This window comes from Dipodomys merriami, unplaced genomic scaffold, assembly GCF_024711535.1.
Source record: "Dipodomys merriami isolate MVZ:Mamm:240054 unplaced genomic scaffold, mDipMer1.0.p SCAF_120, whole genome shotgun sequence".
NCBI classification, from domain to species: Eukaryota; Metazoa; Chordata; class Mammalia; order Rodentia; family Heteromyidae; genus Dipodomys; species Dipodomys merriami.
Window position 1 is genome coordinate 1,266,183 of NW_027202494.1, and position 14,587 is coordinate 1,280,769.

Genomic DNA, 14,587 nt, shown 5'->3' on the forward strand with positions numbered 1-14,587 from the left:
CCCTGCGCACTCACACACTGGACCTCAGGGCTGAGTGAGCAGGCCCACAAGGACAGATCGGAAGCGCGTGCCCCAGAGCACCCCCCCCCTGCGTGATCCCAACTCGTCACTTGACCTCTGTGGGCTCAGGAGGAAGGGAAGCCAGGAGGAGTCTTGCAGCTGCCCCTTCTCCCTCACCACACCCTGTACCCCGTTCCTACCAGTTTCCTTCCCTCCTGCCAGCTGCCTGACTCGTCTTCCTACCAGTTTCCTTCCCTCCTGCCAGCTGCCTGACTCTCAGAAAGACGCCGTCCCTCCAACAGCGGCTAGCTATTGCCCCAGTGAATGAAGCTCAAATCCCGCTGCGTGTCTAAAACAAAACTTACATTAGGATAAAAAAAAATCAAAGTCTGGCTCAAGTGGCAGAGCACCCCGCTAGCAAAACAAGGCCCTGAGTTAAAACCCAGGACCGCCAATAATAATAACAGGTCATCTGAAATCCCACCAGCCCCACAGGGCATCTGTGGCGCGTGCCCTTCCTGTCCACGACCTGTGCCCCGCGCCACGAGGCCTCCCTTCCCCGCCTCGGAGCACCCAGGACCCGGCGGATATCACGCTCTCCACTGGCCCCAGGAGGCCAGCCCAGATCCTCTCACAACCCCACGAACCCCACGGCTGATGCCCCTGGAGAGGGCCGAGACCCTGCTTAGCTATCTGGTCTACTGTTCTCCCAACATATCTGAGCGAGGAAGTCACAGTCGTGCCAACACCGAGTCCTGCCTGCTCCCTGGCACACACGGGAAAGGTCCAAAGTCACCCCCCACGCTTCCACAGTTACCTCTGCTCGAAAGCCTGCCAGAACCCCCCCCCCCGGTCTCCCTGGTAAGATCTGGACCCTGAGCCTGGCACCCACGGCCAGCAGGGCCCTGGGTCCTTTCACCTTGTAGACTGCCATGTGCTGACCTATAGGCATGGCCCCAGGTCAACCGGGGGAGGTCCCATCTTAGGACTCCAGGCTGACAGCTGAATGCTGCCACAGGCCCAGGGTGACTGTTTCCTAAGGAGTCCAGGGCTGGAGCTGGGGCTGGGGGACTGGGGGCCGGAGACTGGGGGCCAGCCCACAGACACACAATCCAAAGAAGCCTGCCCCTCCTCATCCAGTAGAAAGGACACACACAGCACACTACATACACCACACACACACAGCACGCATATACCACACACACACACACACACACACATACACCACACATGCACACACATCACACACACCATACACACCCCACATGCACACACCCCACACATATACCACACATGCACACACACCACATACACCACACACACCCCATACACACCCCACACATATACCACACATGCACACACACCACATACACCACACACACCCCATACACACCCCACACATATACCACACATGCACACACAGCACATACACCACACACACACCACACACACCACACACATATACCACACATGCACACACCCCCACATACACCACACATGCACACACAGCACACATATACAACACATGTACAACACACATATACTACACATGTACATACCCACACATGCACCACACATGCACACCCCACACACACACCACACATGTACACACAGCACACATACCACACATATACACATATACAGACATACACCACATATGCACCCAAATCCACATACACCACACATGCACATATAACACACATATACCACACGTGCACACATAGCACACATATACCACACACGCACACACCCCATACATACACCACACATGGACACACCCCATACATACACCACACATGCACAACACATATATACCACACACCCACACACCACACATGTACACACAGCACATATACACCACATACAGCACACATATACCACACATACACATACCCAAACATATACCACACATACACATACCCCACACGTACATATCACACATACACATCACACGTATGTGCATACCACATGCAAGCCCACACGCCACACACATATGTCACATATACATCACACATGCACACACACCACACACAAACACACACCACACTACACCACATGCATACACTACATATACCACACCATGCAAATCCCACATGCACACACATGTACCATACTACATGCAAACTACACACATACACATTCCACAACATATATACACAAACACCACTCACATGCACATGTGTACACACACACATCACTGGAGAAGTAAAACTCATGCGCAGCTCTGCGGGACTCCAGGCACTGGAGATGGGCAGGGGTGTGCAGAGGACAGCGCCGGCACCCGTGCAGTGGTCTCGGCGAGACCCATGTGAGCCTGTCAGCTAAGGCAGAAGAACAAATCACTGCCCCTCTGGCAGGGCAGCCCTGACTGGTGGAGGGCAGACCGGAGCACCGGTGTTCAGCCTGCTGAGGCGGGACTCACAGAGCGAGCATGTCACGTGCAGATAGGAGGAAACCAGCAAGGAGACAGAGCACACCAGCTAGCAAACACACAGAGTCACAAGTGGGAACAGTGGATCTTTCGTACAGTAAGGAGCAAAACATAGCCCGGTACTGGTAGTTCATGCCTGTCACCCTAGCTACTCAGGAAGCCAAGATCTGAGGAGCAATGCGCTAAGCCAGCCCGGGTGGGGAAGTCCATGAGATTCTTATCTCAAAATAAGTCGGAAGTGGAGCTCTGGCTCAAGTGGTAGAACATGAGCCTTGAGCAAAACAGCACAGGGACAGGGCCCAGGAATGGAGGAGATGGAGGGAGAGAAAGAGGGAGGGAGAGAAAGAGGGAGGGAGAGAAAGAGGGAGGGAGAGAAAGAGGGAGGGAGAAAGGGAGGGAAGGGGAAGAACCAGCAGGAGCAAAACTAACAGTATCCATGCAAATTCTCCATGCTCTAAGTAACACTGCCACTGATACATAAAAAGTTCGACACTTAAACCTGTGGTTCTGACAGAATGCCTTTCTTTGGGCACTAGAAACTATTCATCCAGGCATCAGTGGCTTCCACTGGTTATCCAAACTTCTTGGGAGGCTGAGTAGGAAGATTACAGCCCCAGGCCAGCCCAGATGGACCTATTTGTAAGATCCCCTGGTCAAGGTACAGTGTGCGCAGCAGTGTGTGCACTCATCCCACGCTACACGGGGGATGGAGCCCAGCCGTCCTGTAAGCCCAGCTACACACGAAGCCCAAAAGGAGGAGCCCACGGCTCAGGTACACTCGTCAGGCAGGAAATAGGACCCAGAACTTCTAAAACAGACTTAACAACAACAACAAAAAAAAGCTTGCTGCTTAAGCCTGTGATCTCAACTACTCAGGAGGCTGAGATCTGAGGATCACCATTCGAAGCCAGCCCAAGTGGACAAATCTTGAGATCCTTAACCTCCAAGTAACCAGCAAAAAGCTGGATGTAGAACTCTGGCCCAAGTGGTAGAACACCAGCCATGAGTGAAAAAGAAAGAACAAGAGGCCCTGAGTTCAAGCCCCAGTACTGGCATGGCACGAAAAGAAACATATTAATTAAACATAACCTCGTTGAGAAAAGGGTTGACAACAATCAATGACCCTGTAGCTGCACTGAGGACGAATCTCACCAGTGCTGGGAGTGGGGAGGAGCCGCCAGAGTCCACAGGAGGTGACGAGGAGGCAGTCAGAACCGTGCCACGTCACTCGGCCACCGGGGTGAGGTGGCCAAGCCCCGGGAAGCAGGAAGGACCGGAGCTGACTGGAGAAGCAGTGAAGCCCTTGGGCGGCCTCCAGAGCGTGACTCAGGAGGAGGAGGTGAGGTTTGTCAACCAGGGCAGAGCTGTGTGTTTTGGCAGCCATGTCGCCCAGAGCGTTTATTTGCTGTGGTTTGAAGACACACACTTACGCCGTTCTTATTGTTTTTTTCCTTCACCTCCCCTTTTCTCTGCGACACTGATCTTGCCAACTGCGCCTGGGCCAACTGTGGTGCTTTTCAAGAATGCCCCTCCCAGGCTGGCAAGCGGCCACGGCGCACACGTGCGCACGAAGACCCGGCGGAGGGACGGCCGACCACGCCGACCCCGCTCCTGCTACCGCATGGCTGACGGCCTTGTACATGCCAGGCACAGCACCATACGCCCGACTGCCATCCAAGGGCTGCTCGCCACCCAGCACGGCCTTAGCAGGCATGAGCCAGCCAAGGAGCAGCCAGGGCAAGACCAGAGGCAGACGCAGACAGGAAAGAGCAGGTGTCAGGATGGTGCAAAAAACAGTGATCGTGGTGTGCAGGGAGTCAGACATGTACATCTTGGGGTTCTCATCCCCCCCTTTGGTAACAGCTGATCTTCTCCCCAGAAAAGCATGGGAACCACATGGGAGGACGGGATATGCACAAGCAGGACGGGTCACTAGAATATCCTATTTTATGGGGGGGGGCCTGAAGTTCAGCTGTGGGACTTGAACTCAGGGCCTGGGCGCTGACCCTAAGCTTCCTTTGCTCAAGGCTCTACCACTTTAAGCCACAGCGCCACTTTCAGTTTTCTGAGAGGTTTATTGGAGATAAGAGTCTCACAGACTTTCCTGCCCGGGCTGGCTTTGAACCGTGATCCTCAGATCTCAGCCTCCTGAGCAGCTAGGATTTTAGTTGTGAGCCTCGGGCGCCCGGCTCCCCTAACTCTTGAGCCTGAGGATCCCTCCTGGGATGAGAATCTGAGGTGCGCGCCAGAGCATGGAAGCAAAGCAGGACGATAGTGAGAGGCAGAAATGAGAACAACAGGCCCTGAGCGCCTGTCTCCCACGCCACACCCCGTATCACACTCCCCTGGAGCCCCAGCAGGAGAGAACGGCCATAGAGACAGACAGACGGGCAGCACACGCGGGCTTCTCTGCCACCCAAAGCCAGCACGGTTTTCCTCCTGCCTATCCACCCTAGCGCCTCTGATCACTCGGATGGACACCGAAGTCTAGGGACAGCTGGCACAGGCTCAGGGCACAGGGTGGAAGTATCCCTTTGCCACTATGCCCCAGAGAAGACAGCCTCTTGACCTTGACAGGCCGGGGACAGAGTCCTGCTGCCAGCCGGGCCCTTGAGCCCCGACTACCATGACTCTTCTCCTTTCTTCCACTGACGTGGTTTTGAGTCCAGACCACTTGGCAGCTGGCTAGCCACCTCTCCCGGGAGGCAGCTCCTGGCAGTGTCCCCGGGTGTGGGTGAGGAGCCCGAGGTCAGAGACCTGCCGAGGCCACCGGGAGGAGGTGAGGCAGTGACGTCACCGCAGCGCGGCCAGACCTCCGCCCAGCGGGAGCGGCACAAGCGCTCCTGGAGCCCCCATTTCCCCATCCGCACCCCGGGTCCCCGGGGCCCACATCACTCTGTGTAGCCCAGTCGAGGGACGCAGAGCCTGGCAGAGCGCTGAGGGGGAGCGCATTTTCCATTCCCAGGGAGAAGGGCCCTAGGTTGGCCAGGCTCCCAGCCGGGCAAGGCACACCCCTGAGCCCCCAGAGCGCCTGGGTCCACCCTGCAGCTGCCCCCAGCGGGGGGGGGCTGTGCCTGCCCCTCCCGCTGCCCAGCGCACTGGCCTGGCCCTGCCTTCCTTTGACTGGCCTGATCTCAGCCCCGCCGCTGGGGCGCAGCCAGCCGGTCGCTGCTGCTCAGGCCTGGAGGTGACAGAGGCAGGAGCATCTCGGGGAGGCACGGTCCTTGGCAGAAGGCCCCCATCCAGGCTCCATGAGTTGACCTTGTCCAGGCACCTCAAGGTCATCCAGGAGACAGCGGGGACTCAGGAAGCCACTTTTCCCACACATCGGGCAGGAGCCTCACTCACCAGCCTGTCTGGTCAGCACCCAGTGAGCGGCAGCTGTCCCCGCCGGTCCCCAGGGCTGTCATCACCATCACATGACCATCTTCACTGAGGAGCCCGCAGCACGCCCTGCGTCTCCACAGCAGTGGGGAGAAGCGCTGCAGGGAGGTGCGCGGCCTCCACCCACATGTCCACAACCCCCACGCCCACAACCCGCACCCTCCACCCCCACGCCCACGCCCCGCACCCTCCCCCGCACGCCCACGCCCACGCCCCGCACCCTCCACCCCCACGCCCACGCCCACAACCCGCACCCTCCCCCGCACGCCCACGCCCATGCCCCGCACCCTCCACCCCCATGCCCACGCCCCACACCCTCCACACGCACCCCACGCCCCGCACCCTCCACGCGCACCCCACGCCCCGCACCCTCCACCCCCACGCCCACGCCCCGCACCCTCCCCCGCACGCCCACGCCCCGCACCCTCCACCCCCACGCCACGCCCCGCACCCTCCACGTCCACGCCCACGCCCTGCACCCTCCACGTCCACGCCCACGCCCCGCACCCTCCACCCCCACGCCCACGCCCCGCACCCTCCACCCCCACGCCCACGCCCCGCACCCTCCCCCCCACGCCCACGCCCCGCACCCTCCACCCCCACCCCACGCCCCGCACCCTCCACCCCCACCCCACGCCCCGCACCCTCCACCCCCACCCCACGCCCCGCACCCTCCACCCCCACCCCACGCCCCGCACCCTCCACCCCCACGCCCCGCACCCTCCACCCCCACCCCACGCCCACGCCCTGCACCCTCCACCCCCACGCCCACGCCCCGCACCCTCCACCCCCACGCCCACGCCCCGCACCCTCCACCCCCACGCCCACGCCCCGCACCCTCCACCCCCACGCCCACGCCCCACACCCTCCACCCCCACGCCCACGCCCCGCACCCTCCACCCCCACCCCACGCCCCGCACCCTCCACCCCCACCCCACGCCCTGCACCCTCCACCCCCACGCCCACGCCCCGCACCCTCCACCCCCACGCCCACGCCCTGCACTCTTCTCTCACACAGGGTGGCGTGCAGCATGAGCAGGACCTCCGTGATGAGCACCCTAACCCGTGGGCTGAGGCCGGGGAGCACCCGTGCTCCACCAGCCCCGGGTGATGCTGGGGATGGGACAGTGTGAACGTTGTTCCCCCCAGCCCCCCCCCCGCCGCTGCAGGACAGGGGACAGCTGGCTTCGTCCCCAGGGTAGCTCCTCCAGGGTCCCGGGAGGGGACATTGTACAACTGCATAAAAAGGTGACCCAGGAAGACCGTCTAGAAGAGGGACAGGACACCCGGCAGCTGGCACGCAAAGGGACCACACAGCCCAGAGCTGGCACGGAGATCGATCACACAGATGTTCTCAGGGTGTCAGGCCCCACGCTGCCCTGGGGTACCTCAGGCCCCTGCAGCCCCTTGAGGCGCAAGTGACCCCAGGGCCGGGGGCCCCGTGTGCTGGTGCTGCGGACCACAGGCCAGCACCGCGCCACGCCGGGGAGTCCCCACTTCTGGGTGGGAAGCAGGGCAGGGCGGGGCCTGCAGCAGCCAGCGCTCCGCCCTCTCCTGCTGGCTCTGTCTGGAGGCTATGTACAGCATGGGGGGGTCCCCCCGAGCTGCCATCCAACCCCGGGGCACAGGCATCAGCTGGCCCCTAGCCAATCCACACCGCTATGCACCCTGCGTGCCAGGTGATAGGAGACATGGCCACTCCCCCACAGCAGGTGTTTCTGCAAAGGTAACCGCCCTCCCCACCCCACCCCCACCGCTGCCGCCAGGGCGCACTGAGCAAGGCAGAACCGCAGGAGGGGCTGGAGCAGGGCACAGCAAGCATTTCCAAATGCCACCAAGCTGCTGGAAACACTAGCCAAGTGGCCTGGGGTCATGGGTCATGGGTCACAGGCCATGGTCATGACCAGAGTCACTCTGACCTGATCACGTCACTGTGCGTGGACACAGCCTTGTGGTGTTTGGGGATTAAAGCAGTACAGGAAATTTAAAGCTAAACACCAAAAAAGCTCCCGTTCCCCACTCCCGGCCAATACACCCGGGACTCCTTCCCCACCCAGGGCTGCCCACAGACATCCCCGGGGAACACAAACCACTGCAGCCCTGAACGCCACCCTTCCACCCTGCAGATGGGGAAACTGAGCAAAGGTCACACAGTGACCTCGCTGGTGGCAAGTGCATGGAGCCCTCTTCCTGGAGGGCAGAGGTCCTGTCTGCCACTGTCCCCACCAGAGCCCAGGCCTGAGTGGCCTAAGATCCTGTCTGTGACCAAACACTTAGCTCCTCACAGCAGCGACAGGCTCAAGGGAGAGAGCCCCAGAGATCTAAGCAGAGAAGGGGCCGGGAGGCCCGGCAGCCTCCGGCCCGCCTCCTCCACGCAGAGGAGGCTGTTTGGAAGGCCTCTGCCTTCACTTCCGCTTTCCCAGTGGTCTCCAGGTTCAGGACAAGACATCTGGAAAGTTTATTCCTCCTAGCAGTTAGCCGAGCCCAGCACGCCCCTCCCCTTGGAAGAGGCAGTCTGCGCTTGAGCAAGGCCCAAAGACCACGCTGCCCAGCCACTGCCGAAGGGAGAGTGCCAACGCAGGCCCCCAGCAGGCTCTGCCATCCAAGGGGGCCTGACCAGGTGTCCCAGGGGCCTGGGCCTGGGCAGAGTGGTCGGGCCTCCGTGATGAGCGGGGAGCCTGTGGGTGCGGAGCGCCAGGAGGCCGGAGGAGCAGATCTGTAGCTGCCCAACAGGCAAGCGGTGACAGACGCTCCACAGAACTCAGACGCCCGTGGCGGGGAGAGGTGCCAGGCAGTGACATCTCTGGGTCAGGGCTATCTTTCCATGGCTTCACAGTGGAGCGGGTGCCAGGGGCGGGCGGCGGCCCTCCCTGCCCACCCAGGCCCTTCCCCACCCACGCAGTACGCGGGGGAGACCTGCGGGGCACAGCAGTCGGGGACCCGGAGACAGCCAGCAGCAGCAGCAGTCCAAGGACCCCGGCCCACACCCCTTCCTCCCTTGCCTTTCTCCTCTGTCTTTTTAAACATTTCCTTTTGCAGGGTTGAAAGCTGATTCACTAATGAGCAAGCACTTAGCAGTGAGCGGCTCGGGAGCCCTAGGAGGTTCTGGAACATGCCGTGTCCCTGCTAAGTGGTTTCCCGCGGCTCCCTCCCACGGAGTTCTCAAACCGCACACAGAGGAAGCTGAACGCGATGTGGAAGGCAGGCTGGGACGGCCCCTGGCTGAGCCCCCCCCCCGCCCCCCCACTCCGCGCTGCGCCCATCCGCACATTCTTGTGAACTTGCTGTGCCGGCCCCTCCCCGAAACACCACCGGTCACGCCTGCCCCGCTTCCCGGACCTGGAACCTCGCCTGGTGCACAACAGGCCCTCCAGAAATACTTGCCGGATGAAATGGGAAAGAGAGAGGGAGAGAGGGAAAGAGGGAGAGGAGGGAAGAAAGGAAGGAGGGAGGGAGGGAGGCCAGAGGCTCCTCCCATCCCTGTTACAGCTGCCTGGGAGCAGAGCAGCTCCCTGGAGCCCTGCAGTGACCCCCCAACCCCCCCCCCCCCCGCCACACAGGCCCGGCCCGGCCCCTCCACCCCCCTCCACCCGTGGGACCCAGGCCACCCCCAGCCCGTCCCACATTTGAAAAGTTGGTCCAGCTCCTCCCGCCAGGCTCGCTTCCCCCCCCCGCCCCCCCTCCCTCCCCCCCCCCCCCCCGGCACCGCTGCCCACAGGAGGGGGAGCCGCAGAGCGCCCTGCCTCTGCGCCCTGTGCCAACAAAGCCTTCTTGTTTCCCAGGCCAGGCTCCCGCAGGCCCGGGGTGGGGTGGGGCAGCCCAGGGACCTGGAGGTCGGGCCAGCCCCAGACACCTCCCAGATGTGACTTGAGTGTCAAAGGCAGGCGTGGATGGGAGGACCCGCGAGGGCGGGTGGGTCACCTGCTTCAGAAGGCGGCTGCGTGTAGGGCTGACCCTTCAGCTCCGGCAGCCCGCTCTCCATCCCCACTACCCTGCCTGAGGGACCTCGGCTTCTAACTGGCCTTTCCGGGGTTTGAACTCAGAATCTCATGCTGCCTTGAAAAGCTCTCTGCCTCTGGAGCCCCATCTTCAGCCTGGTGTCTTTAGTTTCCTCCAGTGGCAGTCAACCCATACCCAGTCACACAGTTCAGCTGTTCCGTGGGGAGACACCCCCCCACACCAGGGTGTGCAGGCTGCCGGGGCGCAGCACCCATTGGCCTCAGCCTCATGAAGAACTGCCCACCTTCCACCAGATTCCCCCCCTGCCTGCGGGGGTCCTTGGGGGTCCAGCGGGCCCCACTGCCTGACCTGGGGGTGCTCAGCTCTCCCCCCACCCATCACCCCATCCTCCCGGCGTCCCCTCAGGCCACGCACTGTGTATTTGCTTCCCAGCCAAAGATGCCAACCGAGCGGCCCTGATCAGAAGCTGCCAGGAAGCGGGCAGGACTTAAGACCCGTCCTGCTCCAATCCCGGGCTCCTCCCCCCCCAGGGCTGCACGCTGCGCCTGGAGGTAGGAACTTCTCCGTTCAACCCAGACCAAGGCCACTGGAAGCCTGAAACCAAGGCGGGAAGGGAAGGAAGCCCGGGCAGCATGTGGAGAGGGGCACCCAAGTGGGCAGACACCACGTCGGGGAGGCTGGCAGGCCTCTGTCCCCAACTATCTCTCACACACCCCCATCATACAGGACAGCAGCCATTCATTCCTCAACAGCCCAGCCCCACGCGTGTGTGGCCCTCTGCGGGCCTCTGATGGTCACCGGCCAGGCTGCTGGGCGCCGGGGCCAGGGCAGCGACCGCATTCACAAATGTTCCCTCTCCAGCCCCACGGGGGCAGCCCCCACCGCAGCCCTGGAAAAGCCTGATCCAAGTCCTCAGAGCAGCACAGAGGTGGTCGCCCCGAGGCGGGGGGTCACCCCTGGAACAGAAGACCCCTAGACGGACGGAAGTCTGTTCAGACCAGTCACATTCCACAACTGAAAACCTGTGGGTATCTGCTTTGAGGCAAGCAGAAAGTCACACGTGAACGTGGTGAACTGGCGTGGAAAACTCTGGAAGAGTGAAGGAGCCTGGAACCACAGCAGAGCAACTCCCCGCCGGTGTGTCTCTACCTGAGCGCAGAGCGACCTCTCTGGGACTGCACGGGTGGCCAGTGTTATCAGGCGGACCGCAGGCGCCCTCCCCCTTCCTCCCATGGACAGATTCCCCTGCAGACACGGCAGCTGCGGCCCCAGCCTGCCGGGCCCCGCAGGACCTCAGGGGAGCACCGGGGACTCCCCAGCTTCACTCTCCTCCTGCCCCAAGCCTCCTGGGGCGGTGGCGTGGTGGCCAAAGGAGGGCACCCGCTGCTGGAACACACCCCACAGGCCCAACGAAAGGCCTCGCCGCTCCCTTCCCCGCACACCTGTCGGAGGAACAAGCTAAAATGAGAAGCTGCCGCTTACCTTTGTGGCTGTGGCCGCTGGGGAGCTCCAGCCCGTAGATCCCTGGCGGGCGGTCCCTTGGCCTGCACACACCAGGGTCCCACATTCCACACAGGCACCAATGATCAGCTGCCGCCCGTCGTCCACCAGCAGGCTGTGGCTAGCTCTCAGGGTGTAGAGAAACAAGGGCAGCCTGGCCACCCGCACGGACTTCAGTCCCAGACACCGCTTCTTCTCACGCTGGCAGAAGAAGCAGACGAAGGTCTCCACCTGGTACTGCCGAGACCAGGCGCTGAGGGTGTGGTGTGCGCCGCGCGCCTCGTGCCGCAGCCACTGGCCCAGCAGGTCGTGGTAGCAGAGCAGGCAGGTAGCCACCAGACCGGTGGAGTCAGCCGGCCGGGCCCGTGGGGCAGGCGGGTAGACGGTGAGGAAGGGGAAGAAGGGCTCCTTCTCGCCCAGGCGGCTGGCGGGGTTCACGTTGAGCTGGAACTCCTTCCCGGGGCCCAGCTCGGCCCCGCAGATGTAGCAGACAGACGCCAAGCCCCCGTGGGCAGGGGCGGGCGGCTCGCCGAGGGCCGGGTCCGAGGCGGAGAAGGCCTGGTGGTACCTGCCCAGGAAGCCCTGCACGGAGCTGATGAGCTCCTGGTCTTGGTAGGCTCGGTACAGGGCCCAGATGTCCTCCAGGACGCTGAAGCACTTGGGGCAGCTGCGCACCTCGGAGCGCTTGTTGGGGGCCCGGGCGTTGGGCGGGCAGGGCAGGAGGGCGAGGAAGGGGAAGTGCATGGTGCTCCTGGCGTTCCCGTTGAGGATCCGGGAGGGCACGGCCCGGGCGTCCTGGGTGCAGTCCTCCCCGCAGAGGTAGCAGGCCTCTGGCAGGGCCCCCGGGGGTGGGGCCTCCTCCCTGGGGAGCCGCCCGCCCTTGGAGGCCATGCCCGGCGCGTGGCTGGTCAGGGGCACCACGTAGAGTCGCTGCAGGACGGGCACGTCGGCCAACTCGAAGCTGTGCCACTGCTGCATGAGGGAGGAGAAGCAGCAGGCGCACACCAGGGTGCTGCCCGCCTCGCTGATGGGCTGGGCGCCGGGCGGGGGGCTGTGCAGCCACAGGAAGGGGAAGAAGGGCGCCGGGGCCGGCTTCTCCTGCTTCTGCACGAGGATCTGGCGCAGGGAGGCCGGCGACAGCGCCGAGCCGCAGATGTAGCAGCAGAGGCCCTCTGGCGGCCCGGCCTGGCTCTCCACGAGCGCCCGGGGGACGCGGCCGTCCTTGTCCTTCGCCTCCCCGGAGGCCGGGCACGGCGGCGGCGGCGGCGGCGCGCCGAGGCCCAACTCCTCCTGCTCCTCCTCCTCTGCTTCCTCCTCCTCCTCCTCCTCTTCCTCCTCTTCCTCCTCCACCTCCTCGCCGCTGGTGATGTTGACATCGCTGTCCCCCTCGGACCCGCCGCCGCCGGCCCCGGGCGCCCCCGGCGGCCTGCTGGCGGGGGGCTCGGCGGGCTCGTCCGAGGGGGCGCGCTCACCGCCGTCCGGGCGCGCCGCCGGGAGGGGAGGCCCGGGCCACGGGTCCGGGAGGCCCCGGAGGACGCTGGCGCGGGGCTCGGGGGCCCAGGGCCTGCCCGCGGCGGCCTTCCCGCGGCGCCGGGCTCCGCTCCCGGGCTCCATGTCGCCGGCGGGGGGCTCGGAGGGGCCCCCGTCCTCGTCGGCCGCCGCCGCCGCCCGCGTCGGGGTCTCGGCGCCCCGTCCGGGCGGGGGCGCCGGCGGCCTCCAGTCCTGGCGGCGGGGCGCGTCCCGGCGCGCGGCCGGGCCCGGCTCGGACGGGGGGTCGGTGTCGGACAGCTCCGACAGCTCCGAGTCCGCGGGGTCGGCGGCGGCGCGGGCCCCGTCGGGGGGCTCGCGGGGGGCGCGCGGGGGGCCGGCGCCGCCGCCCGGCGCGTAGGCCGCGTTCCACTCGCGGGGGGCCCCGCGGCGCCCGCCCGCGCCCCCCGCGCCCGCCGCGCCCGCCGCGCCGCACTGGTGCGGGCGCTTGAGCCAGTACATGCGCTTGTCCACCGGCGTGCGGGCGCGCTCGAAGGCCGCCCACTGCTCGCCCAGGAAGCAGCGGCACACGGCGCACACCAGCACGCAGCCGTCGGCCGCCGAGGGCCCGCGCGCGCCGGGCGCCGGCTCCTGCTGCTGCAGGAACGGGAAGAAGGGCTGCGCGGGCCCCGCCGCGCCCGCCGCGCCCGCCGGCCGCTTCACCTGCAGCTTCAGCTCCTTGCCGCGCCCGATGCCGCCGCCGCAGACGAAGCAGGAGAGCGCCGCGCCCGCCGCGCCCGCCGCCGCCCGCTCGCCCGCCGCGGCCATCAGCCGCTGCTTGCGGGAGACCGGCGCCGGCCGCCCGCTCATGGCCGCTCCGCGCCCGCCCGCGCCGCGCCCAACTCGGGCCGCCGCGCGCGCCCGCCGCAAACTTTCCCGGACCCGGGCGCGGGCGCACGGCCGCCCGCAGCGCCGCCCCCCGGGGCCTGCGCCGCCCCCCACCCCCGGGCCCGCGGAGCCCCCCAGCGGCGCCGGCGAGCGCGCCCGGAACGCGGCGGCGGCGGCGGCGGCGGCCGGAGCGGCGGCCGCATGTGCGAGCTCGGCGCCTGCCAGAGCCGGGGGTCATTTAATTGGGGAGGAGGAGGAGGCGGGGCGGGCGCGGGGGGCGGGGCGCGGCGGCGGGGAACCCCTCCCCCGGCCGGCCCCCTCCCTCCGCCCCGCGCCCGCCCCCCTCCCGCCCTCCCCCGCGCCTGCCCCCCCTCCGCGGCGTCCCAAACTGCGCACAATGGCTCCCCAGCTCCTCTATCTATTTTGTGTCCAGTCCGGGCAGCGCGATGATTCATTGGCCCAATTAGGGGCGCTCGCCTGCCCTCCCTCCCTCCCTCCCTCCCTCTCTCTCTCTCTCTCTCTCTCTCTCTCTCTCTCTCTCTCTCTCTTTCTCCCTCTCTCTCTCCCCCTCCCTCCCCCCTTCCCTCCTTTACTCCATCCATCCCTCCCTTCCACTCCCTCCCACCCCCACTACTTGGCCCGGCCTAGATAGGGCCCTCCAGGACCCGCCAGAGCCCAGGCCTTGGCCGGAGGCCAGTCTTTAAGGAAAGGTCACCCAGGACACAGAGGAGCCAGGTAAGCACCCCGCCAGGTCCCAGAAGGACATCACTGCCCAGCAGCCGGGTGCCCAGCCCCTTCCCGCCCAAAGGTCTCTGGGCTGGGGGCTTCTCAGGACCCAGTTTCCTAAATTTGGAGAGCCAGGGAAGAGCTGTGCCCTGGGTATCCCCTGAGTGACCTGTGAATGCATCCCTAGCACCCAGCCCTCAGCCTGCGCCACCCCTCCCCACCACGGGGTCT

The 14,587-nt window shown here is 64.8% G+C and overlaps 1 protein-coding gene across 4 annotated transcripts in view; it reads right to left on the reverse strand.

Moving 5' to 3' along the window:
- Positions 1–12,529, reverse strand: part of LOC138823523 (genetic suppressor element 1-like) — a 225,934-nt gene extending 213,405 nt beyond the window's left edge. For 2 of the 4 annotated variants that reach the window (XM_070016893.1, XM_070016892.1), the window contains exon 1: positions 11,258–12,527. In XM_070016893.1, coding sequence (XP_069872994.1) covers positions 11,258–12,253 — 996 coding nt within the window. In that variant the 5' untranslated portion in view covers positions 12,254–12,527. Of the gene's footprint in view, positions 1–11,257 lie in introns of all 4 variants that reach the window. The other 2 variants (XM_070016895.1, XM_070016894.1) reach the window with 2 other exon arrangements.
- Positions 12,530–14,587: the final 2,058 nt, after the last annotated feature.